General features: G+C 39.3%; 2 protein-coding genes and 1 long non-coding RNA gene across 6 annotated transcripts; 2 read left to right on the top strand and 1 right to left on the bottom strand.

Moving 5' to 3' along the window:
* Window positions 1-2,657: 2,657 nt before the first annotated feature.
* Window positions 2,658-3,062, bottom strand: LOC121502408 (uncharacterized). The gene is made up of 2 exons (XR_005990977.2): window positions 2,927-3,062; window positions 2,658-2,870 (listed from the first exon to the last, which is right to left on the bottom strand). It is a non-coding gene; the product is annotated as an uncharacterized lncRNA (long non-coding RNA).
* A 1,438-nt stretch (window positions 3,063-4,500) lies between these two features.
* On the top strand, window positions 4,501-5,426 carry LOC121502423 (uncharacterized). Its single transcript, XM_041775950.2, has one exon. It carries the CDS (start codon window positions 4,762-4,764, stop codon window positions 4,885-4,887), a length of 126 nt encoding a protein of 41 aa, XP_041631884.1. The 5' UTR covers window positions 4,501-4,761; the 3' UTR covers window positions 4,888-5,426.
* Window positions 5,427-14,336: 8,910 nt separating this feature from the next.
* Window positions 14,337-27,106, top strand: VGlut (Vesicular glutamate transporter). 4 transcript variants are annotated; one of them, XM_017170748.3, is made up of 9 exons: window positions 14,337-14,959; window positions 15,671-15,906; window positions 16,905-17,320; window positions 20,393-20,723; window positions 21,256-21,492; window positions 22,067-22,717; window positions 22,779-22,964; window positions 23,085-23,300; window positions 23,370-27,106. In XM_017170748.3, the coding sequence occupies exons 3-9, from the start codon at window positions 17,271-17,273 to the stop codon at window positions 23,607-23,609; spliced, it is 1,911 nt and encodes a 636-aa protein (XP_017026237.1). In that variant the 5' UTR covers window positions 14,337-14,959; window positions 15,671-15,906; window positions 16,905-17,270; the 3' UTR covers window positions 23,610-27,106. The 4 variants fall into 4 exon arrangements, with proteins under 4 accessions (XP_017026237.1, XP_017026239.1, XP_070145214.1 ...); XM_017170750.3 differs by having other exon boundaries at window positions 14,337-14,971; XM_017170749.3 differs by lacking the exon at window positions 14,337-14,959 and adding an exon at window positions 15,359-15,542.
* The last annotated feature ends 48 nt before the right edge of the window (window positions 27,107-27,154 follow it).

Below are 27,154 nucleotides of genomic sequence, written 5' to 3'. Positions count from 1 at the left end.
AGTGCACTCTAGGCGCCATGGGATACACAATGGAAGGTGCATATGTATCTTTAACGAGTTGCAGCAATTAGCAAAAGTATTTTACAGAAATTTGGCCCCCAAACTCTTCTTTTGGCAATCGCATTAAGTGATTCCCCGGGTCTAAGCATCCTACTTAGTGCCCATGGCTACAAGTCGCAAACATTAAGAGAATTAATTCGCAAAGTCGCTTGTGTTTATTGTTGTGTTTCTTTTTTTTTTTCAGCCGGCAAATCTCAGATAACGTTATGCATCATTGTGTCAAAGATTTGACAAATCTTCGGAAGGGAAAAATAAGGAACTGGAACAATTTCACATTTCTCAAGTTGAAATGCGAAACCAGCTCTCGGTTTCCCCCATCGATTTTGCTTTCTCTCTTCCTGAAAGCAATCATTAAATAAGAAAAGTTTGCTTGGGGAAGCTAGCTGGCCCTGTTTGGCCGGGAAAACAAATGTAAGGAGTTTGATAAACTCACACACAAGGACCTCCCCTAAACATTGCAAAAAAAATCGCACTAAAAAGCCAGGACAGGATACGATAGGACGTTGGCCCCGCTCAATTCCCATTTAATAAAGCCTCACAAATGGAATGACTTGCCTCAGTTCTCCCTTCTATTTCAGATTTTTTCTTTGCTTTCTTTTTTATTTTTATTTTTTTGTCCCACACAGCAAAGTCAGCAGCGTAACCGCAACACGTTAACGGTTTCGGTTTCACTTTGTGATTTACAACAACTGAAATCGGGGGAGGCTGAGGTTGAGACTGAGCCTTTGGGTTTTTATATCCTCCTCCCCAGGAACGTCTGCTATTTTTTTTGTCATGTCCTGAGACCGGCGCGCTCATGTGTGAAAAGGTACTTTGGGAGTTCCCTCAGACTGCTGGCAATTGTTTTCCTCAGATCCCAGTTCTCCTGCCTGTCGGGCTGTTGCATTTCAGCCGAAGATATTCCCGGCAAGATATTAAATACCCTTCCGTTTTTTGCACTGGGAGTGTGCCAAAAAGCAGTATACAAATTACCTCCCCAGGGGAAGTCATTGATTTTGGCCTATTATTTTGATATGCGTCGGATTTCATGTTGATTTGATTGCGAGCTTGGATTGGAGAACCTGAAGTTATTTTCCTTATAATTTAGATAAGATCAATATCAGATTAACACCCGTTATAGTTTATAAAAAAAAATGTAAAATTTAGAACAAACAAGAAAGGAAGCTAACTTCGGCGTGCCGAAGTTTGTATACCCTTGCAGATTGGTTTTCATATTTATACTATAAATTATATTGCCGAAAACAGACACAAAAAAAGAGTTTCATAACATTTTACCTATACTTATTATATTTACTGTTTGACAGTTACAGTTATACATTCCCAGCCTTACATTTTCTATACATCTACGGATCGCTCCTATAGCAGCTATATGATATAGTTGTCCGATTTTCATAATATTGTTACCAAAATTCTGAAATAATACTAAAAGCTCATGCCTCAAAGTAGATGAAAATACGTTGAAAAACAACGAAGTTATAATTTTTTCTATTACTTTCCCTATCGTTCCTATGGCAGCTATAAGATATAGTCGTCCGATTTTCATAAAATTTTTACCAAAATTTTGAAATAATACCAGAAGCTCATGTCTCAAAGTAGATGAAAATACGTTGAAAAACAACGAAGTTATAATTTTTTTCAATTAATTTTCCGATCGTTCCTATGGCAGCTATAAGATATAGTGGTCCGATTTTTATAAAATTAAAACCGAAAATCGGAAATAATATATATTGGCCATATCTCAAAAATGATGCAAAAATGTTGAAAAACTGCCAAGTTATAATTTTTTTTCTAAAAATTTATCGAACATTTGTATGGCAGCTATATGATATAGTCGTCCGATCCGGCCCGTTCCGACATATATAGCAGTGAGAGTATATAGAAGACTATATACAAAGTTTCATTCAGATAGCTTTAAAACTGAGGGACTAGTTTGCGTAGAAACGGACAGACGGACGGACAGACGGACAGACGGACAGACGGACAGACGGACATGGCTAGATCGACTCGGCTGTTGATGCTGATCAAGAATATATATACTTTATAGGGTCGGAAACGTCTCCATCACTGCGTTGCAAACTTCTGACTGAAATTATAATACCCTGCAAGGGTATAAAAACAAGGAAATACAGATATATCGTACCTCAAAACTGGTATTTAGACACCTTTTTAGGGCTTCCAAATGTCTACTGCTTTTAATAGCAATTCATAATAAATTATTTAATTATAATTTATGATATTTTCCTAGACATTTATTTTTAAGCCTATCATAATGAACACTACCTGTTGTACTTGTTTTACAATATATTAGTATTAATATGATGATTTTGACTTGCACGCTTCACAAGACTCTTCTTTCTCTGAAATTAAAATTCAAAATCAGTCGGCGGCCATTTCCAAGTCATTAAATTCATTTGCAGCCGAATGCCAAAGTTAAACGTACGGAACTTTTCCACGTGCCGTCCTCAGATAAGGTTAGATAGCAACAAAGGGGCGGCACCGTTGTCCCAACAACCTGTAAGGGCCACCACCCACCAACTACCACCCACACTCACAGACCCACATCCCTCTTCATCCCTGGCAGTGCCAAACTTCGAGTGTTATCAAGCGGACAGCATCATGCATATATTAAGCGTAAATTGCCTTGGTATTCATTCCGCAGAGCTAATAGAAATGTCTGCTAGTTAATTTAGCGTCATGAAGTTGTCCGAAAATTTCTGAGGAGGTCGGCAGGCAGGCATTTTTCCCTTCGGTTGCCTGGCAATGATCCGACTTTGAAGTGGCCGAAAAGGGAGATAAATTTCTAGAATTTCCTGGAAATTTATTCATTATACATATATCATTCTTTTGCTATGAAAGTTTTTATTACATTGCAGCAAACTTTTTGTTAGGATTTTGTATTACTCTTTTTAAATTTGGTAATTATTATTCCATATGGTTTTATAAATGGGGATTCTTTTTAGATTTTTATCAATATATTCTACAATTTGAATATTTTGGTTTTAGTTGTCTTCTGAGCTGTGCTGCTCTTCAGTTAGATGGTCAATAATATTTACTTTTGATGGCAATTTTATATCCTTATCTTCACTTTGACTTAATGATGTTTTCAGGGTTTCCTTTATATCCGTCAACTCTTGAATATTTTGTAAATTTTCATTGCTAACTTTTGTTTTACTCGAAGGTTCATCCAATGAGATTTGCGATAATCTTGGCATGCCTTGAAAACTCTTTAGGAAATGCGTCCTAAACTTTTCCTCCGCATCAAGGGAACTCGCAGGTTTTTTCGGTTTACTCTTAATGGTATTCTTCCTATCATCTAGAAGATCCTCGCTTAAATCGGAAGTCAAGTCCACATCGCTGGAATCTGCGTAAACAGAAACCATAGAACTTTCTAAACTCGATTCAAATTTCTCTTCATTTCCCTTATCATTATTGTGTTCTTCCTTTTGATCAGTTTTCGATCTCAAAGTTTCTTCTCCGCTGGTTCTCGTTAAATCAGGTAAAATATATGTTTGTTTGTTCAGTAACTCTTCTTTTTTAGATTTATGTAATCTTGGGTTTTCTTCAACGTTTATCGTACTCACACTGCTAGCTCTTGGTGCTTCTTCAATTGGGTTTTCTTTTTTTGTTACATCATTTTGCGAAGGTTTATTCCTTTTAATAAGTTTTTTATACGGAGCATTTATCCCTTTCATTGTGATTTACAAAAAATTTTATTTTATTCAGAATAAATTTTTACAATATATTTTTCATAGCCATCTTCTCTCTATAAGTACATATTTGTAAACATAATTGGTTTTATCGTAAAAATTTGACTATATATTCATCACAAAAAAGGAGAAACGGGTGAAAGCTCATAAAAAGAACGGCCTTGACGGGGAAAACTATTTGTGGCTGAAGAAAACAGGGACCATTGACGTCAGTAGACTGCGTGCACTGTTAAAAAATAGATAGAGAAACGAAAACTCAGTCAGTCAGCCACCCCTTTTGGCAGTCAGCGACATCTCCTCCCATCATCTGCAACCCCTTTTTTGGACGACACTCCATTAATTGAAGCCCCTGGATTACGGAAACGGCATTGTCTTGCCGACACCCGTGGCGAAGTCCTGCCTCCGCATCTCGATGCGAACAAATCTCTATAATCCCGATAATTTCGTTAATGGCTTTAATCACTTACTCGCAGGCTCGAAAGGATTATTTTGTAGAGGGAACGGGCATAATTTAAATTTCATTTAATTTTATGCGAAGCTCAGCAAAATTCACTCAAATGGCGGCCATTGCTATGCCGAGTCCTGGCTCCTCCTTTTCCGCCGGTGTCCTTGTGTGCATAAGGTCACACACACACACTCACTCAGGCTACAGGATTCTATATATATAAGTGTGGACTGTTATTTACCTAAGCGCCACAGTAACATGTATCTATATACACCCAATTAGGCCGCTACAATTGTTGCCACTCGCTTGCGGGGAAATTCAACACTCGGCGCTGGGAAACTCAACTCGAAAGTTTTCCCCCCTCAGCGGAAAGCTCCGTTCTGGTGGCGGCAGCTATAAAAACCAAGGCCCCGTCACTGGCGCCACACACAAACCACAATCGTCGCCCAGGAATCGGACGTGAGGAGGTGGAAGGTCCTGAAAAAGCAGCCTCAGCAGCAGCAACAGCAGAAAGCATCAGAAAGGGGAATCCCCACAAACCCAACAGAAATGCCCTGGACTGGAGCACGTTCGCTGTGGCAGCACTGCCGTCGGAGCTGGCGGAGATGTGGCCACGGCAACAGGAGTGGCATCCAGCTATCGGTGGCCTGGACTCGATATCAAAGGATTCCGTAATTTTGGAATCTGGTACCGCTTGGGAGGAGGCCTCAGAGTCTCTCCCCTGCTATTATATCTCTCAATGAACCTAAAGAATATCATAGCAACATCATATCAATCCATATCGATCTAGACCCTATGATTAGCCAATTGTTTTAATTGTGGTTTTGTTTCTACTTTAATTGGAAAACAAATGTGATTTTTATAATAAAATGAGAAACCTATCATAACAATAACACTTAAATGTATTATTTATTGATTCTTAAAAGTATAAATTATAAAGTTTGTCTGTGTATAAAATCTTTAAAGCTTTTCAGTTTTAAATTTGATCAGAGGGCAAAATTCGAAATCGATCATAAGTATGCCAAAAATGCATTAATTGTGTTAGTTAGTTATATAAAGATTCTGATTAAGAATATAAATAAGGTCGGAAATGACACCTTCAAAGTTTGTAAGCTTCCGACTAAAATTATAATATTTAGTAAGTTACTTAATTTTTCATTGGGCTATACCTGTTATCGATTAATTAAATGGTCTCTTAACCAGAGTTATGCTAATTCTTAAAGTTTTATTTATTTTAATTTCAACATAAAGGTAATAAAACCAGCAAAGAGCAAACAATCGATGGATTGAACCATCTACAAAAGCCGCCATCAAGTTGGCAAATAACCAGACCTATACCGTTCCGCCTTCGTGTGCTCGAAAGTAATCAAAAAACTTGGGTGAATTGTGGTGGGCGGTGATAAATTTGCATATGTCAACACGAAAGAGCAGCAACAATTGCCCCGAAAGACAATTTATTTATTTATCTCGTTGGTCCGGGAGTCGGCGGACTGCGGGGGTTACATGATAGAAGGCATTGGAGCACAAGAGATACATTTGCTCGATGAGCAGGATTGAAATGTTAATTACACGAGTTCCAGGGGTTGATTCCCCCGCTGCTGGTACACATGGCAAACAGTTTAAAAAACAGTCGAGAGCGGTGTTTAGACACTGGCTAAGCAAACAATCCGGCTCGGCTGGCTCGTGATTTGTTTGCTCAGCTCTTAATCAGGCCGAGTTCTGAGCACTTTCCACTGAGAGCCGGCGGCAGTGAAAGTTTAATATACCATCGATAGCCTCTGGCAGCAATATCGACTGGGCTAAACGCTGGCAAACATCCGAAGTCAGGGGGTGTTTCTTCGCCATATCCAACCCCACCCATGCCATTCCGTATCCTGTATCCCGAAGCCTGACATTGATGAGGTGTGAATGCCACCGCAGCGTCTGCCTTTGTTTTATGCCTTCATCATGGCGATTGCCGCCGTTGTGGCATCCACTTGAGGTTAATTGAATTTCAAAGCGTCCTTGCTGAATTGAAAGCGTTTTTTCCCCATTTAAGCTGGTTACGCCAACGGATGGCAAAATGTAGTTAGTGCGATGTGGTATTATTAATTGAATCTGATGGTAATTGAAAAGTTTTCTGGCCCCGTAATTTGATCTGCCAACAGAGAGTTTTACTGGGGTTTTGGAATTTGTTTAAATTTTAATTTATGATTTTCCACTAGAATTACTATTTATAATTCATCCAAAGGCCCTAGATACGTATATGGTAACCATTGGATTTTTTTTTCCTCCAAACATCACTCTACTTTTAAAAGATATACCAAACCCTAAAAAAAAAAGTAAGCTGCAAATTTTCTTTTATTGTTTGACAACTTCCTATATCGAGTTTCCCAACTTTGGCGACACATTAAAAGGATTTGGTTCGGCACGTGCCTCTGCCCACTTAAGATGCGTGAAGGGAAATAAAAAAGAAAGTGGCTGTCGACATTTCTTAGTGGAAACTTGAGGAAAAGCGCGAAATTAGCATTTATTTTCAAAGAGCCTGTTTATTTGGCTATTTATTCAATTTTAATTTCCATTTTTTTCAGCATTTCTTTCCTAGAACAATCAGTCACGGAGGCAGAAGGAAATAGATGCGATTACATTTAATTGAATTTTTTTCCGCGTTCTGTTTGCGCAAGGAAAGCCAAAAACAGAATTGAATGTATTCTATTACCAATAAAGAGGAAAAGCGGAAAAAATAATAAAAAAGGCGGCAATACAAAAAGAGAAGGGAAACGAGAAGAAAAGTCGGAAAACGTGATGCCGCCAAGTATTCAAATTTCAGTAAATTTCCTCGGGGGGGAGAATCGAGCTGAGCTCGTTAGGTTAGTGTTGGCGCTCATGCATTATTTATTCGAACTAACAAGCCGCAAGTTGTCATAAAAATCCGGCACAGAAATTACCTGTTGATGAGCCACAAAGCGCTAGTTTAACCCTCAATTACCAGGCCTCTGGAGGGTTGAAATTGAACCACATGAGCGTGAGGGTAAGGTTTCTGTCTCGCCTTCTGTGCTGCCCCCTGAGGGAGGCATTAAAATTTTATCAACTTGCCAGGTCCGCTGCTGTTGAATTAAGAAGCACTTGGCACGTTAAATCAATTTGCCATTTTATAAATCTTCATTTCGCACCTGAGACGTGATGGCAGTGGCTACGGCGGCATCCCATCGAGCAGTCAGCCACAGGTGGTCCTGCGATGGAAGGAATAAGGAGCTTTGAACTAAGCCCCACGGCTGAAACGTGACACCCCGAAGCTGCCAAGGATTTGCACTTTTATTTCTATTTATTTTTTGGCAAGCATTCCAGCCACTACTACAAGTAAGCTCGTATTTGCATTGCGAACTCATTTCAATTAGCTAAAATGTCCCATTCGCACCATTTGCCTGATTGTTTTTGCTTCTGTTACTGCCACTGACCAAATGTGTTTTTTCGGAGGAGTTCATTGCCCATTTGGGGGCATTTTTAATTTCTGTAATGCCTTTTGTGATCTCTGAATGGCCGTAAGTGCACTCGAGCTGCGTAGCATTGTTACGTTTATTGTCAGCGACAGTGAGCTTTTAAGAAAATTATACAATTGCATTATGACGCCGCACTGACCACTTCGGAGGCTGTAAGATTCAATGGCTCTCGATTTTTCCCTTTTTGAGTAGCTGCACAGGAAAATGTTTTATATAAAATCGATTTAAGGACTGTAAATTCTCTGTCTGTCTTGTATCTAAGATCTAAAATTCACTAAGTAAACCAATATAAACATGAAATGTTTCGCTAAATTTATATTTCTTGTGGTTTTAAGCTATTTATATATTATTTTCTTAGTGTATCTCTATCGTTGAAGTTTAAACTTTCGCTCGTATATCAATCGCATCGAAAGGGAGGCGGTCCTTTGGGCCATGCCACAAGCGCAAAAAGCGCAATCCCTGGAAAGGGAACTTTGTATTACAAATCGCTCAACGGGGCGGCTCACGAGAGACGACTGTCAATGCCTTTTTTGCCGTCGCTGGGTGGCATAAATTATGACCGCCCGGCGTTCGTTTCCCGCTCCCAGCTTAGCTCGGTCGCCCCTCCACTGCGGTTATTAAAATGCTCAATGCTCTTACCCATGCCACCAATCTGGGATCCGTACTCCGCTTTTCCGCCCACGACTCCATTTCGAGGTCCCATTGTCGTCGTCAGACAACTGGAAAAAAGTGTAGCACACTCGCCGGCGCCGACTAATGGCAACTGAAGGACCAAATACAGTGGTCCCAAACTATTTTATTCGGTTGCCAATAAAATATTATGAGAGAAGATATTCCTTAATACCAAGACTTTCAAAAATTGAATTTGGTAAATTTATTTTATTTACAAAGAATTGGAACTATGTATCTAAAAATTTTAAATATGGAACTATAATGTTTTAACCATATAATATTTTGTCCCATTTAAGTAAGTAAAATTCTATATTTCTAGTATATTTCCGTGTTTTATATTTACAACCCAAAATTATACATCCTTTAACCAGTGTCCTCTGTGTTGTTTAAGCTTCCTTTTTGCCTGATAATCAATAAAATGTTTTGGCATTTACTTTCATTGTTTGCTGCTGATGCTGCTGCTGTTGCTGTTGCAACGCCCCTGCAGCCACGCCCACGCACAAGGACTATATTTGCATATTTCGAGTGGCAACTGGGAAGGCATATTGCGGGTTTTTATGTTATATCCTGCCGTTTGCCGTTCGCCGTGCTCAAGTCCTTTGCACCGGGCGTGCCTAGTGAATTGTTTCACTGTCGTCGTTCATTTGGGTTTATGTCCCAAAGACTGAGGACACAACATGAAAGTCGCTTAATCCACTTAAATGTCTTTGAGTTTGAAATCTCCCTTTCTTTGGCAAGCATCTTACACAGGAATAAAGTGAGTAGTTATTTCTGCGAGATTTAAAATATTAAATAATATAAATTTAAAACTATATCTGATATATATCTAAAGATTCGTATATATTAACCTATTAAAAGAGCGTAGAATTTTCATTAATTGTAATTAGGTAATTACCATTATTTTTCTGTGTGCATAATAGTCTTGCAAATTGAGACAGCCACCCCCTTTAAGACCCCCTTTTGAGACGGCGTTATTAACATGGATTTATGGCGTATCGTTCGAAGACTTCGGGCCGCTATTAGCACACAAAGCTGTAAACAAGTTGGAACCAGGGAGGAAAGATCTTTCACAGCACCAGGACTCGACTTGGCTCACATGTCAATCAGAGTTTGCAAGGTAACAAGGCAGAAAAACGCAAATTTAAGCTGGAAACTCAAAGAGGGAGGATGGGCAGCAGCGGCAAAAGGTAGCATCGGATAATTTCAATTAAAAATGCCTTTGAAAAGGCATTCGGTGGCTGACTGCTGGGCAACCAGGACAAAGGCTCCTCATTGATGTCCTTGTCGCCGTATCAGCAGTTTTAAATCAGGGGGTGGCTATACGGGGATGGTGAGTGCAGCTTAATTGAGTTTCGCTTTGACGGCAACCGCATAAAAGGCGCAACAACTTTTAAGTATTCGCATTCACAGCAATTAAAGTCCTGTGTCTCCGTAGGACCAGAGTCCGGAGGAAAGGAAATTTAATATTTTTCTAATGAAGCCAAAACACATTTTGCGGTTGCTTCACACAGCTGACCAAGGGGACCAGTGGACTTTAAGGATATTACTCCGTTCTGGCTATCAGTTTTAACAAGAACTTAATTTAAGGTTTCAGATTTACTTTTTCTATCTAAAAAGCTTAACTAACTTTATTAATATTCCACTTCAGGTCAGTTATTTCCAATATTTTCTATGGCTTTCTACTAACATTTTAGCAACTTCCACTGCCCCACAGACTTTGCCTGCGAACTTTTTTAATATTACCACCCCGGTTACGCTGAGATTTGCACATTTTCCATGGCCAGTTTTGGGGTTGCATAAATATACACATAAATATATACGTATGTATGCCATTTCAGCATCATAAAGTTATCAACTTGACGAGCTTGTTGTTGCGATGACGCTGCAAACAAATTTTCACAGTTAACAATGGGCACGTTGTCGTCTCTTCTGGAAGCACCATGGAGCCACGTCCACGCCTGTCACTCCGCCGGAGTGAGTGGAATCCGGCGCAAAGTCATTTTGTCAGGCCGTTCACAGGATGCCCCTCCTCTCCCTGATGCTTGATGGCAGCATAATTGATGCACTCGAGCGTAAGTGATTAGATTCATTATGATGCCTGGCAGGCAATGGCAACGTCTGGAGTTAAATAGGGGAAGAAGCGGCGAGTATCAGGTGTCCACTGGCGAATTGAAATGTTTTTAAATTTGTAATTCTTAATTTAAAGCTTTTAAATTCGTAAAAGTCGTAGCTGGGACTGCCCGCTGTTGCTAAATGATGTGTGACAACATTTTTATTGCCCATTCTCGGTCACCCTTGTTGTGCCGACTTGGTAGGGGTAAAAGCCAACGTACGCCAACATTAATCAAGACATTCTCGGGCCTCAGATTCACATTTATATTTATGCATTTTGAGGGCAAAACACAAAAAACGAAAGCGCCAACAATGAGCGGCACACGCCAGGCGACAAAAGCATTTGCTTCCGGTATACCGCCTGTCCCACGGCGTCCTTACACTGGTAAAAAGGGAAGTACTTATATGTAACCGTTATTAAAAAAAAATATATTCTATATAAAGTCTGCAGTTAGTTTCTATTCGTTTTTTAAAAGCTTAAACAAAAATGTTACTAATTATATAATTTAGGTCTATATTGCAATATATTTCTATTCTTAGTTTATCTTAGTTTTCTTTAAAAAATAACCATTATAAAATAAACAATTTTAGAATTAAAATAATTTAATTTTATATTTTGTATAAGCCATGATGTTATTATAAATATGTCTTGAATTGGATAACAGAGAAAAACATCCTTCTTTAAAGTACATTTGCAAGATCGTGGTAGTATTACTAAAATTATTTAAATACATTTGTTCTTCTAATTTTTTTGAGTGTATGGGAGGGAAGAAGGAACTTGCCGAGGGTGCTTGGTCCTTGCGTGAGTGGGTCCTGTGCATTCTAGCCTGAAATAAAGTTGCACTGACTGACGCGCTTTGCCTTTTGTGTTTCGCTCTCATTGTTGTGCGGCAAGCGAAGGAAAAATGTGTTTCAAATGAATAAATATTCTGTCTATGACCCTAATGGATTTCATTGTTGCTGTTGGACAGACAAAGAGTTGAGCCCTAAGTGAAGGCATATGCTAATTATGAGGCGGAAAGCTATTCTTAAATTTGGGAAAAAATAGAGAAAAAACTATATCTATACGAAAATGTTTGTTAAAAAATGTATATAACTTTAATAAAAACCTCTTCGAACATTATATTTTTCTAAAATTCAAAAAGACCCTGTACATTTAAGTAAAATCTATCGAACTGAGGCCTCTGTTACTTTCTTTTTTCCCCTTTCCTGTCCGCATTTCATTCATATCTCTTCTGCTTCCAGCTATTTGCACACAAACAAAAATAAATATTAAATCTCAGGAATCGCTTTGGGCCAGAGACACCCTCAACTGGCAGCACCCCCGAACTTTGACCTCCTCCCTGGCATTCGGTTTATTACTCTTACTACGTGGCAGGCACGCTTATCGACGAACGCAGCGTTTAGTTTTGTGATTGAGTGGGAGGACATGTGGATTGACAGCATGAGTCTGCTGGATCAACAGAAGCTCATCAATTTCCCGCTTCGAATCTCCCTGGGAAAATCCCTATTTTCGTGCTTTTCCGAATTGAATTTCATACGCTTTTAAAGTCGTCACATTTTCAGCTGGTAATTAAAACCGCTGGGAAACCCTTCACAGACAGTTATCCTTGGGTACTCCTTCCACAATTCACCCGTAAATCACCCAACGAAAAGCCATACATCATAGACACCATGGGGAATCCCCCGAAAAAGTAACACAAAGATGACACAGCCAGCGCAAAATGCTGTAAAAGTTATTTTGTAATTAGTGGAAAAAGGCGAGGACAACGGGATACGGCTTGAGGGACGACACAACAAACCCAACAGGATAATGATGATTACGCTGGCGCAATGAAATTGAAGACGACTTTCGGCCGAAGCTGCACTAATTACCGCTGACGTGCGATGGGAAGCGAAGCCAGGACATCTATTCTGGAAATCCTGGATCAGGATGGGACTACGGAGGGGACTGTCAACTCAAGTTTGACACTTTTTCGCTGACAATTTATGAGTGCGGGCGAAATGCTGCGTCCACTGATTTCGGCACAGTGGGTGATAGGGGAAAATAAATGTAATATTTATTTATTTATATTTTATATATATATTTAAAAAGTGTTTTATAATTTATTACACAATTTCTTACATTATTTATCAGATATTGCAAAATGAATGTTAAAAGAAAATCTTCTAACTGATAAAATCACTAAGCTAAATCCTTTAATCAGGTCATTTGTGTAGAGTATTCATTTAGTCCCACTGTGTACTGTGGTCGCTTCCTGACACTCGACACTCTCGCCGCCTGAAAACGCCGCCACTTAGTTTAGAGTTTTATGGGCACAATTCGATTATTCTTCATTTACGTCAATCAATGCGGAGGCTGCTTTTAGCCACTGGCTGTGCATCCCCTTAATCGCTTTGTTTAAATAGTAAAACGCTCTGTGGATCGGCACATTTTTGCGAAATTTAATATCGTTCTCTTGAGTGTGTTGTGGTGGCTGCTGTTGGTTGTTGAGCCGCCGTCTTGTCTGCGAAAATGTCTGCCCCAATGTCTGCGCTTCCCTGTGTATCCTTTCTGAAGGAGAAAATCCTTTGCGGGCCTTTGGATGATTTTCATTTCATTTCCCAGCTCGGTTATTTTTTTTTCTGCTCGTCCTGTGCTTCTTGTTTATTTTGCTTTGCTGTTTACTTTCGCAACTTTATTATAGCTTTTGGGTGAGTTGCAATGGTTTGGCTGTTTGCTTTATGCTTATGAGGGTTAGACCAACGCGTCGTATTAGCAACATCGCCCGGCTATCTGAGGGGGAGTCCTGTAATGGGGGGTTACTGGGACCGGAAGCTGGAATCTATGGGAGCCATGGGTTTATTTTTTCAGGATTATGAATTGGCTGAGAATCGAGGCAGTTGCTCACACTGTTGACCAAGATTATTGGCTACTTTAAGTAGCCAGTTGTAGAGGGGAAACTTTGCACATATGCGAAATGGTAACTCAATATTCTCTGACGTTTCAAGGACACTTATTGGAGTTTTATTATTATGTTAGTTATGTTATTAAATGTATTATTAGTACAATTATTTAATAACATACATTTTCTAAGATTCCTGTTTATATAGCTTATATATTCCTATAGGAATCAAGATGTTGGATTTGACGAGTTAGCAATAATAAAAAGGTTTAATAAAAAGGTTAAAGTATAGGTATATAAATCTGAAAATAAGCAATTAAAGTCAGCTAATCCAACATAGTGAAAAGTCAATTACAATTTACCGTAATTTGAATAGAAAAATTAGGAAAATGCTGATTTTCCTTAGAGGATTCTTATATATCTTTATGTTTTTCCAAGACTTTTTAATATATCGATTTAAACGATTAATTAAAAAAAATTGTTGCTTGAAAAAATTATACAACCTGTTAAAAATAATTTTAATTATATTATTAACTCGTTATAAAGTGTAATTATAAAAAAAATTGTATTATAAATGTAATATTTTGCTAAAATGGCATTAATAATTAGAATTTGAACATTTTTCAAATAAGTTAGTTTGGCTAACAAAAATTTAAGAAACGTATTTTTCTATATTATTTATTTTACGTACATATATATATTAACTTATTTATTTATATTCTCATTAATTCTTAAAAATGTTCAAATGATATAATTCAGGCTTAAATTAAGATACTATAATTACTAAAATTAATGGAAGGAGGGGTGCTAGAGACTAAAGTCCAACAGTTCAATAGAATAACAATTTTTTATCAGTAACATTGTTTATAAATAAATGGAAAGCTATTACTTTGATTCATATAGCTTCATAATATTTGGCCAACTTAAAAAAACACTGCACGTAAAATTCGAATCGATCAAGTTGCCTAATTTATGGGAATAAAACTACATTGCTCATTCACAAAGTGTGAAATTTTTTGAACTTTTGAGCTTGCAGCTATTTTCGAGCCTCCCACACACGACAGACAGAGAATATTTTCAAAATGGCTGACATTTTCTATGTACGGGAAAATGTTTCTGGGCCTGTGGGAAAACAATAGAAAATGGCCTGGCAACGTTTTAATAGCATTTCACGCACGACTGAGATTCGCATGCCAACCCAGGGAGTCCGTGGGTCCACCTATGTGCATGGGAGATGGGAGAAATCAAAGCCCCGGCCTCTGATTGGTCCAACCCGGCCAGGTGGCTCTAAAGCCCTAACTCCGGCCCCCAAGTCGCCTTGCTACTGTTGCCATCCACCCTCGACCAATGTGACCGAGGAGGACATTCCGGCACAGCCCGTCCGGATTCTCGGGCCTGCGCACGGCGCCGTTCTGCCTTCAAAGAGCTTTTCACCACAGTGCGAGTGCGAGTGGGATCGATGCCTCGATTATGCTATGGAGGAGCATAATCCGGCGGCAGGACATCCATCTGGGCAGACAAGAAAGGCGAATGCCAGCCCTGTTAGTTTCACTTCGTGCGTTGTCTTGCTGAGGCCAAATCGCGAGCCTGGAGCTGCGGGTATAAATTCTGGTAGAATATATATAGAAAAAACATCAATAAATATTGGAATATTGTTTAAAAAATCTGAATAATACTGTGCTAATCGAGAGTGTTTTAAAAATGTGCTTGATTTCGTTTGAATATTAGTAAAATTACGGGTTTTGTGACAGTTTTTCGCGTAATACCCTTGAAAAGAAAAATTCCAGTCTATATACCACGCTCCTCCCACTTCCCAAAACCATACCCACTCCCAAGCCAAGCTATATATACCCAGATAGTCCTCGACTGAGACGGTTGCTTATGTATCCGTTGGCGTTGCCTTCCAACCATCCCTCCACCTGTCCTCCGACGATCCTCGACTGGGGTCCACATCGCGACTGAAGGCGACCTGGCTGGCACACAGTCTTCAGACAGAGTTGGGTTCGGATCGCCATCCTAGTCGTCGTCGTCGTCCTGCCGCCGGTCTCGTGGTCAAACTCTGTCTGAATGTTGTCGTCCCACATTCTAAGTTTTTAATTGGTTTACTCAAAAGTTTTTACTTCCGTTTTGCTTTTTCTTTTTTAAATTATTTACTTTGCGGGGCGTGTGTTGTTCAGAAAATGTGAGATGGATCTTCCAGAATTTAATAAATTTAAAAATATTCAAACTTAAATTTTAAAATCATTTAAAATCACTGAATTTGTCCTTGATTACTTAATTACATTATATATTATATTGTCCTACTTCCAGCGTATCGCGTAGTGTTTAATCAATCTATATAATCTGTTATCTGTGTACCTTATTTGTGATATCCTAACCAACAACAACAAAATAGTTCATAACAAATAACGAATTTTGTTGCTTAACGAAACATAATTTAAGCACAAAACCGATAACTAACGTAAACTCTGCTTAGTTTCAACTGAAACGACGATTACATAACCGCGCACAACTGCAAAATGGATTACGTAACTGTAGTGTGGCATGTAAGTAGACGTAACGAAGTAAGGTCAAAAGTACAGAGCCTTTTTTTCGGAGGCGGAAAGATGTCTATAAGGAAAAATTCTTGTGGGAGTATTAGTAAGCCGTGGGAGTATTTTTGAGAATTTTATATGGGTTACGCAAGCGGTTTTTAATGTTTTAAATGAAGTCATAAAGATGGTTTGGTTTTTTTTTTATTTAAAAGAAGATGTTTTCATTTTGACTAGAGTACTGTTTTCTTATTTTGAAGTAGCTCAACTTAATCTAAATACTTAACATTACAACAATATATTTTTAAAAGATTTAAAAACCCAAGTAATATTTGTGCCACTCCTTTTACTTTTTTATTTCTAAGCTACTTAAGTTTAGTAAGAGCTCATTTGGAATATTTCAAACTAATATTTGGTTTTAATAGGATCAGAAGTTAGAAATCAAATATTTTTTGAAAATTAAAGTAATTAAAATTCTTGAAATGAATACTCCTTAATATTTACACTAATTTTTTGGAAAGATTTTGTTCCCAAACTAAGACATGACACTTTTTGTCTTGATTTAATTGAGTGAAATAAATTATTTTTAACTGTTTTAAATTTTACCCTAAGGACACAAGCATAGAGACTTTAAATATTCTGATTTTAGTTCCAATTAAAATAGCAATTTTCGTAAAGACCCCAACTGACTTACAACTCCCACTTGCTAACCCTTCAAATAAGGGCTTAGTTCCAACCAGAATAATACTCAAATTTCAGCCACACACACTAAATGAAGCATAAAAGGCAATCAAAATAGCCAACAAAGCCAGAAATATTTACAAAATGCTTTCCCGACCCACAAAACTTCCCCGAAACCCAACCTATCACCGTCATCCCCCGGAGGAAATTTATGAACATAAGCCGCTTACAAGAAATGTGCAAAATGATGAAATTGTACGGGGCTTTTGCTTATCAGCGACAGAACACAAAACGTTGGACACATTAATAACCCGTACAAATCTCTTTTGCAGGCACTGTAACTGGAAATGCAACAAATTTCCTGGTCGAAAAGCGAAGTTATATGGCGGCCAAGTGAAAAGCCCCTGCTGAGCGACCGAGCGAGCGAGCCAACCCGAAAATAGAGTCATCAAATTTGTGCTGGCTTCACGGAAATTAACCGCCGCCGCCGATTCGCCACGGTTATATACACGGCAATCCGCCGTGAAGTAGGCAAAACAACACATTTATGCGCACAAGTGATAACAGCGGAACAGGCAGCGAAGCACAACACAGACGCTGACTCAGGCGGAGGACTCAGCGATCCGGAGACAGGCGCAGGGAGGAGTCAGCAGTAAGGAGTCAGGAGTGAGGGAAATCGGGGACAACGCAGCATCACCATGAAGGGCTTGACGGCGTTTAAGGAGAAGGCGACGGGCGTGTTTGGCGGGTGAGTGTGGCAGGATAATCGAATCGAACCGACTATGATACTAATATTCATATACCAAAACGATAACACACTAGGCAGCAGGGTTTTAGTGCTTGAACATTTTAAATTTAACATATATTTAGTTGATAAAATTAAATTTTGATCAAAGCGAAAGTTTATATTTAAAAACGGTTGTACCCATTTATATCTGAACTTATTTATAATACAGAAAAATACAAAGAGGAATGATAAAAGCATTCTTAAAACCTTTTAATACATTATTTTTTCCTCTTTTTGTAAGACTACCTTTAGTCTCCAAAATGATATTTAATTTTCAATATTGACTTGGTTTTATTTCTAATATTTAAAAGGGATTAAAAAACGTATTTTCTGTGTTTGTATTTTACTTTGAATATTCTTTTATATTTATATTTTTCTCTAAGAATAAATAAGAAAAACAAAGTTAATAAATATTAAGAATAAAACTTTAGGAACTGTATGGATATGTTTACAAAATATTTTTGGTTTTGTAAATGTTAAATTTGACTTTTAACATATTTTTAAATTAAACTAGATTATACTTTTTTTCAAGATTACCTTATTTACCCGTAGACTAGGGTGTTAGAATGTCAAAACAGATTAATTTTGTTGACCAGTGTAGCGTGATGACGATGAGCATTAAACCCAGAATGAAATATGATTGCAATCAAATGGACTTTAGAGAGACAACGAAAAAAAAGGCGAATTTAATTTAACGCAAGGCTGGTCGTCGTTCGTGGTTGGATGAACTTGACCATGCCGCCCAGGATAATGCAGTAAATATGTATATTGATACGCACTTGCGACTAGCCGGCGTCGGGAAACTTCGGCACGTGTCGGCCACAGGGAAGTTGTGAAATTATTGGCATGCTTAACAAGTCATTAAAGGTGAGCCGGGACGAGTTCCTCGCAGAGCAGCCGGGCAGTTGCAGCCAAAGTCCTGATGCCGGTAACAATGGACGCGCTGGCATGCCGACGAAGCTCACCGATGTCTCTGGAATTCCAAGCACGTTGGCAGCACGTGTCCGGAGACTTCTACTCCGGCTTCCGGCACCTTTGCCGCCCTCGAGATCAATAAAGTTGTACTCATAGTAGAGCATATTGGGCAAACACTCAATGAATGCGTGGGTGCGTGGTAGCGGTATGCACTCTCACACACTCTCACACGGCTTCTCAAGGACCTTGGGTGCAAATTAGAAATTGGAACAATAGGTGGCACATCGTTTTCATTAAGGAATGTGTTGCATGCCAACGGAGCGAAGGGCTGCTGCAGTGGCACACGCAAATGAAATTGATTTTTACGAGCGGTTGCCAGGACCTGCGGCTGAAGTCCTCGAGTGGCACTCGGCGCGAAGAAATTGAAATGCCTCTTCGGGGGCGACAGCTGAAGCAGTTCCTTTATCCTTGCCAGTGAAAATGAAATTAGAATTGTCATTGAAGACGCGGTCGTGTCGCTGACAAGGCGCTCCACCGCCATCACAGCCACCATTACCATCCATTCCAACCCGACACAAGTGCTGGAGCATCTCAGTTGTCGGGGCAAACAAACTAATACATATAGTACTTTATATCTCTCGGGGTTTGCCCCATTTACATTTCTTTTTCTGTGTGGCCGCGTTAAAGTCAAAAGAGAATGCTGCGCATCCTTCGGCTTGTGGCGCCAGTTAGCCGTAATCTATGCGGCGCCAAAAAGTCTGTAACATTTTTACTGACAATCAAACCAAAAACTTTAGCGCCAAGGATAGTTGGCGAGACGTCAAAAAAAAGAACTTGCTCTATTCGAGGGCTTCCCTTCCCTAATCAGAAATTTGTTATTGCCTGACAACAGACAAAGAGGAGATGCTCTATCTTTAAAAAGTATAATAAAAAGGTGTCTAAACTTATGCTTACTCTTAGGCACCTTTAAAATTAATGCCTACAGCATTCTTTTTCCTTAATCAAATCCCTAGAACGTATCTTTCTATTTATTATTTATTATTTTATTATCAAATTACCTAGATTTCTTCTATAAAATTCCTCAGATATTCCACGAAATACCTTTAATGTCAAGGTCTTAAAATATGTCATTGAAATGGTAATCGAAACCTCTTTTGGCAAAGAGCAAACCTAATGACGGATATTACGCAAGCCTCTGCCCTTCGAAGGGCAAATAAAAATCGCCGCATAAAATTGGCGTCAGCCTTAAAGTCGGTCAAGGCAGGAGACGATGTGCGAAGGACGCAAGGAGATCCATGTAGCTGGGTCTCTCCTTTTTCCGTTTTTGTTCCAGGGGCTCCTGCGTGACCAGACGAGGGTAGCTTTGGCGGCAGACAGTTGAGTTATGTGACAGGCGGCGACTTCCACTTCGACGACAAAGTTATCCACTGTAGTGGCTTGTTTTCGGCTGGTGGCTGCTGCTTATTAGTTTGTATTGCATACTTAGGGGGACTTTGTCTGGATATTTATGAAGAAAAATGCCAATGGAGGGGCTATGGCTATCTACGCTGAGATGTGTCACTTATCCCGGGTTAATGGATACCAGTGGAGTGGGAGTGGGTCACCACCCCAGAGCACACATCCATCAATCAGCTGGCGACAAGGTCTTTTAACTGTGTTTAAACTGGCGGCACCTGTTTGACTGGGAAATCAAATCTGGAAATGCGATTTAAGATTCTTACCTGCTCCAATCAACTCTAAATACCCCTGGCAATGCTATCAGCACTTAATAAAATTGAATTTTATATTCCCAGCCACAGGGCAGGGCAAGCTCTGCGGCAATTCCTACCCTCAGTCACCGCAATTCCTTGGGGACCTTGGCTGGGAAAAACAACAACCACCTTGCATTTTTTGGGGTGATGGTGAGGCTAGGCTGGCAGCTGTTGCTGCTAACAAGCCGAAAATATTTGTGTTTTCACGCCCTCTCGTTGACCTGTTGATTTGACCTGCCACCGCTATAATTGGCATGAGTTATGTCCTTAGAGGCAATTGTTTTTTTGATCAAAATTGTTCAAGATAATGTAAGGACACTGCACCTATTAAAATCAGACTTATATATTTCATATTCTTCTCTTTCAGCCTGAAGCCCAATATGGAGAAGTTCGAGATATCGCAGAGCTATCACGGCGGTCACGGCGGCTACGAGGAGATGGAGGGCGGCGACCGTGAAGGACGAGGTCCTGGCGGCGGCCATGCCTACGACGACGACGACGACCGGCCGGACTCGCCCGCCTCCTTCGAGGAGATCGAACGCCCACCATTGCGCAAGATCGACAAGTACTGCAAGGCGGAGTGTCCCTGCATGCCGGCCCGCTATACCATCGCCACCATGGCCTGCGTGGGCTTTATGATCGCCTTCGGCATGCGTTGCAACATGTCCGCCGCCAAGCTCAAGGGCGAGCATAATGGGGTACGTGATTGTTTTTAATATAATAATATTGCTGACACTAAATACGATTTCTTTTAGTATGATTTTTTATTTAAATAAACAACGAATAGGTGTTGTTAACTGAGGTTGGATTTTTTAGTAAAATAACTTCTTTTATATCAACACTCATTGCAATTTCATTGCGAATTACTTTAAATAATTTCTTCAAAAAATGCATTTGTTATTTTTAAACCCTATGCACGTTTTAAATTGATCAAATTGACGACAATAAATGAGCAGAAATTCACGTCATAGCGTGGGGGCCATCAAATTCGCCTCGTTTGGCAAGAAGCCAGCTCACTTGTCAATTAGGGCGAGTGTGTGTGGGCATCACTCAAAAGTCACACACCCACGGACCACGCCCCCACAGTGCATAAAATAGACACCCATTTGAAACTGAGAGCATTGTGTGTGCCATCCGCCTTGACGCTCGTTAATAAAGGCCTGCGGCAGTGTTTAATGATTGCTGAGCTCAACACTCACCCCCTAATGCCGTTTCCGGTTTTATTTGCAGACGGTATTCATGAACTGGACTGTTGCCGTGGAGAGCCATGTGGACTCGTCCTTCTTCTGGGGCTACCTGGTGACGCAGATTCCCGGCGGCTTCATCGCCTCCAAGTTTCCGGCCAACAAGATCTTCGGCCTGTCCATCGTCAGCTCCGCCACGCTGCATCTCTTCGTTCCCTTCGCCATGACACTGATGCACGGACATGTGGTGATTTGCGTGCGCGTCCTGCAAGGACTCTTCGAGGTATGTAACCAGTACCAACTAACCAACCGAATTCGATTTTGCCACAGATCAAAGCCAGGGATTACGGCTGCGTGATGTTGCGAAAAGAAAGGGAGGGTTTGGAATGGGGTTTAGATTTTGCTTTATGATAAAGCAAATATGTGAAATGGAAACATGTCCTAAGCCCTCGAAGGGTGGGGCTCTGCGGAAGGCAAAGGAAAAATAACAAAAGCATTTATTTTAATGCGATTTCTTTGTGTTGTTTGGACTGGGGGAGTTTGTCATTTTTCTTTTGGGGAAAACGTGTAGCGTTGCTGGATGTTTCCATATGTGTCTTTTTGGTGAAAATATTAGAAACCACTTGAAATTTGAGCGATGAATAAGCTAGATAAATTCACATATGTTAAGTTAATAAAAAAAGGTATCAGAAGAAGAATTCCTTTTAAAGAGAATCAGAACACGAATAAATAATACAATGAAATTGTGATTTTTTTTTATATATTGTGTGTGTCTCAAACTGATTATTATTATTATTATTATTATGATACTAAAGGAATTATTAATTATTTAATCCATTTGAATCCTCATTCTCCAGGGCGTCACATATCCCGCCTGTCACGGTATCTGGCGCTTCTGGGCGCCGCCAATGGAGCGCTCTCGCCTGGCCACCTTGGCCTTTTCCGGTTCCTATGCCGGCGTGGTGGTGGGCCTTCCACTCTCCGGCCTCCTAGCGGATGCAGTGGGCTACCAGGCGCCCTTCTACGCGTACGGCGTGTTCGGCATTATATGGTACATGTTCTGGATATGGCTCTGCTTCGAGAATCCCCGCAAGCATCCGGCAATCAGTATACCCGAGCTGAAGTACATCGAAAAGTCGCTGGGAGAGTCGGCCCACCCATCGATGCCGTCGCTATCTACAACTCCTTGGCGGGAGATGATGCGTTCGATGCCAGTCTATGCCATTATCGTGGCCAACTTCTGCCGCTCCTGGAACTTTTACCTCCTGGTGCTGTTCCAGTCCTCGTTCCTCAAGCACAAGTTCGGCTTCAAGGTGGAGGAGGCGGGCTTCGTGGGCTCGCTGCCACATCTGATCATGACTACGATAGTTCCCTTCGGCGGCATGCTGGCGGATCACCTGCGAAAGAACGGTATCCTGTCCACCACGAATGTGAGAAAGCTTTTCAACTGTGGCGGCTTTGGAATGGAGGGTCTGTTTTTCCTATTCGTGGCCCATTCCTCAACGGCGGTGAGTGTTTGAGTTATTTGGGTGGTATTCCAGGATTTTTATTGGGTTTTATCTTCTACAGACGGGCGCCATGTTCGCCTTGACTTGCGGAGTGGCCTTCAGCGGTTTTGCCATTTCTGGCTATAATGTCAATCATCTGGACATTGCTCCTCGCTATGCTAGTATTTTGATGGGTCTCTCGAACGGCATTGGCACGCTGGCTGGTATCATAGTGCCCTACGCCCTCGATGGTCTAATCCAGGCCAATGTAAGTAGCAAACAAATTTAACTCTTATAAAATAGGAATAATAAGAATTATATACAAAGCTAAATAAAATTCTTAACTTAAGTTCTTAGAAATGAGTAATAATCTAATATTTTTCTGTAGCCCACTGGCTGCTGGACCACAGTGTTCACTCTGGCCGCCTGTGTTCATCTAATTGGCTGCACTTTCTACGGTATCTTCGCCTCTGGGGAACTTCAGCCTTGGGCAGAGCCGCCGGCCGAGGAGCAGCAAGTGTGGGCGCCACCGGCTGGAGCTATAACCAACACGGATCCCAGTCAAGCGGGCATGTTGGGCAACTACATGAAGGAGACATCATTTGTGAGTGAAAGAACCACTTCTAGTTGTATATATTTTTTTTAAATATTAATAATAAATCCCAAAACTTAGGGCGCCCCCGAGTACAATGAACAAAGCCAGATGCAGCAGTCGAGTGCCATTAGCTACGGCGCCACCGGTCATGTGGCCAATAACCCGTTTGCCATGGCCGGAGCCACTGCACCTATCACCGAGGAGGATGCTCCGCCATCGTATGGCGATGTGTCTAACACGTACGGGTATACGCAGGATGCTGGCTCTGGTGGACAAATGCCGTCCTACGATCCGCAGGGATACCAGCAGCAGCAGTAAGGGCCTCACTCCGGTCATCCATATAAATATCATAGCTTTTAGTTATGGCTGGAAGTCGTTACAGGTTTATTGTTTATTCTTGGTGTGTCGTTAAAGTTTTCCCAAATCACTCTCTCCTATTGAGTTTGATCCAGCAGCGAGACATAAATATAAAGACATATAACTAATGAGTAGAACTGGACAGAGATTGGTGGACCTGGGGCCTTGGTCTGAAAATGTGTTGGATACAATTGAAAAGCTCTTTGCCGTTGATAAATATATGTTTAATATTTAAAATTATATTAAAACTTAACAGAAATAAGGCCTCATGTCCGACAATCTCTCAGTCAGGGATGATCAGTCGTGGACCTTTATAGTTCTCCGATCTATACGGATCAAGAGAGGTAGTGGCCTGGGCATCCCTGAAAATAACCAACTACATATACAACTAAAGAGTAATGAGTTTTCAGCGAATAAAGAATGAGTTCCACATGCCACACTAACACAATGAAACTATGTACCTAACAGAGAAACTACATGTGCAGAGACAGCAATACCGTTAGCCAAAACCATTACCACAACCACTATGCCCCCACAGACGTAGCATAGTTTAGGGCATCGCTTCCGCGAATTTCTATTTACAAGCTCCACAAAAAAGAAACCAAAATGCATAGCAATGGGTAAACACAAGAAAGGGAAATTACTGGAATATATATTCGACATATTCAACACATGTGTATATCATAAACCACACATAATCCAGACACGCACCACGTCTCAAAGAAAATAATACTTATATTTAACTCAATATATACGTATAAAGGGTGTATGCAGAATTATATAGATATATATATATATATAGCCAAAGATTGTTGTTAACTCTGCAGTTAGCCAGTGCAAGCTGCAAGTTTTATTACCGTTGACGATATTATCTTCTGTGTAAAGAATTATTGCATATAAGCACCAGGAACATTTTAATCAAACGTAAGCAATTGTTGATGTTCGCCACGAATGATAACCATAAAAAAACTAGCTAATCGAATATACATAATACCCCATTCCCGTTGAATATATATGTACGACACGTTTAAGTTTTGTTTGTCTCACCGAACTTCTCGACATGAGCAAGGCATGATGTAGGTACTAAAATCATAACACTTAAGTAGATAGTGGTAGGCGCATATAACCTCAGACTTGGTCTTCATATGCTCACTACATAATAAGCAGGACATAATTCTTATAAATTATATAAAGTGGTTTCAGTTTTTTCTTGGATTTAGAGCCAGAACACTGTATTTATCTTCTACTGAATTTCAAAAGTTTTCTTAAATGCAATACATTTAGTCCTTTCCTATAACTTCTACTGGCTTTGAAAACTATTTCATATAATATTAAAATTTAAACTTAAATTTAAGTTTTATTTCGATGAAAATCTATTTCTTTACAAATTTTGAAACCTTTAAAACTTTTCTTAATTAATTTTCTTCCTGAAACAAAATCTTTATAAATTATATTACATTAATACTCTTTAAATCTCTCTAAATGATTAAATTTATAAAACGTACTCGGTAGATTGTAAATAAATTCAGAAAACATTATTTTACATTATAAACTATGACTATACCTATATGATTTCATTCGTTTTCTATGTATGTTTTTTAATGTTGCACAAAACCTTGATTTAAGCGCACAAATGTAACTTTTAAATGCACAATTAGCACTTATTTCTTTATGTTGATTATTGCACAATTATATTTTTTATTATAACTTATTTTTTAGTACTATTACAAAATTCAATTACTGCCACAAAACACGCATAAAATTAGACGCACTTACTTTCATTACTTCTAATCGTGTGTATATTATCGCAAGGCATTAAACTATATTAACGTGTATTATTATAGATAACTATTTAATGGTAACACAAATTATTCACAAGTAAATCACTATGTATTAAAAGTGTGAAAATTTTCTAACTAAAAGAGTCAATTCTTATACCGTAATTTGTACAGCGCAGCGAATAAATACTTACGCAAATACTCGACTAGCTACTTTAAATAATTAAATCGAATAGCAAATAATTATTACAATTTTAAATGTTATCTTTGCGGGAATGCATTTCCCCAGCAGATTTAACAATTAACACTGCTTGTGAAAGCGACAATACTTAGACGAATAAGCTTCTAAAAAGTTAATTAGTTACATTTTAATTTTATTGTTTTCATTTTAGGCGAAAGTTTTGAGCGAATAATGCCTTTTGCGGAATATTCAACAAAATGTTGGCCACTGGGGCGTATGTGTAATATTAGAATAGTGAAGAAATCCATTCTGTACATAAAATCATAGATACTGTTAAACCATATTCAAACGAGTATGGTCTCATTTTAACTCGAGATTCTTACAGGAGAGACGAACACCTAAGAGACTCTCACCTGCCACGAACTCACCTTAATTAATTTTTTGTTTTTTTTTTTGTTCTTTGAGAGATACTCAAGCTCTCGGGGCTGTGTGGACAATAACGACATAGGTATATGTTACCCAAAAAGCCACGGCTAAGTCTTTTGCTTGCAACTTACGCGACGCACTGTAAATAAGTATTTTTATGTATCTAGTAGTTGAATGCCATCATTAAATGCTTTTGTGAGTAATTTAAGTGTACATAATGCCAAATTAAACCAACTGCATAGCTAAAAACTACACAAGCGCACCCATAATAATGTTAAACCATGGAATGGGGTTATATCTAGGGTATTTTAACGACTAGCCAAACATTAATGTTATGAGTAAAACCAAAAAACCCATAAATTCGCTAGGCAACCAGGCACTTTCATCCGGAAATATAGGCGCACAAGGTCATAATGCCGTAAACAGTATAAATCGCTATTAATATAACTCAGATAAATACTCAATCCATAAGCTAAAACCATTCTTCGGCGAGCCGCAGAGAGGGAACTGTATCCAATGGTTAAGTAAATTTAAAAATAAAAATGTAGTGATTGTAACCAACAATCGAGTACTTGAACTGTGTATATATCTAGTGACAAAATATTCTTTGTGTTTACTGAGAGTTCTGTATACAAAAAGTATTAAACATTAAATCAAAATTAAATTAAATTAACTAACATAACGAAGCGACGAGATCCCTTTTCTGGCAACACCCGCCCATGTTGTATTATTTGTATGGTAGTTAAACCAAATTAATTAATATATACTTGTCTATTTCAGTGTATGCTCATTAAAAACCAAACAAAAATAACAATAAATATTTCTAAAAGTTAAGAAAAACCACTAAGCTCGGGATTCAGTAATAAACTATTCATTTTAACATACAGCTTGATAATATATATAATTGGCCACACATGTAATTTCCATTTGGTTAACCGAAATATGGAACTGAAACCCATTCACGAGGTCTGAAATATACGAAATACCATGTTTACAGATCATAATTAAACAGAACAAAATTATACCTAAAGAAATGTATTTGGAATTCAATAAAACGAACATGTTAAAAATTATGCCAAACAAGAAAGGAAGCTAACTTCGGCACGCCGAAGTTTGTATAC

The sequence above is a fragment of the Drosophila kikkawai genome, chromosome 2L, assembly GCF_030179895.1.
Source record: "Drosophila kikkawai strain 14028-0561.14 chromosome 2L, DkikHiC1v2, whole genome shotgun sequence".
Classification (NCBI taxonomy): domain Eukaryota; kingdom Metazoa; phylum Arthropoda; class Insecta; order Diptera; family Drosophilidae; genus Drosophila; species Drosophila kikkawai.
Note: the sequence above shows the minus strand (reverse complement) of the source record. Positions and strands in the feature narration are given on the sequence as shown.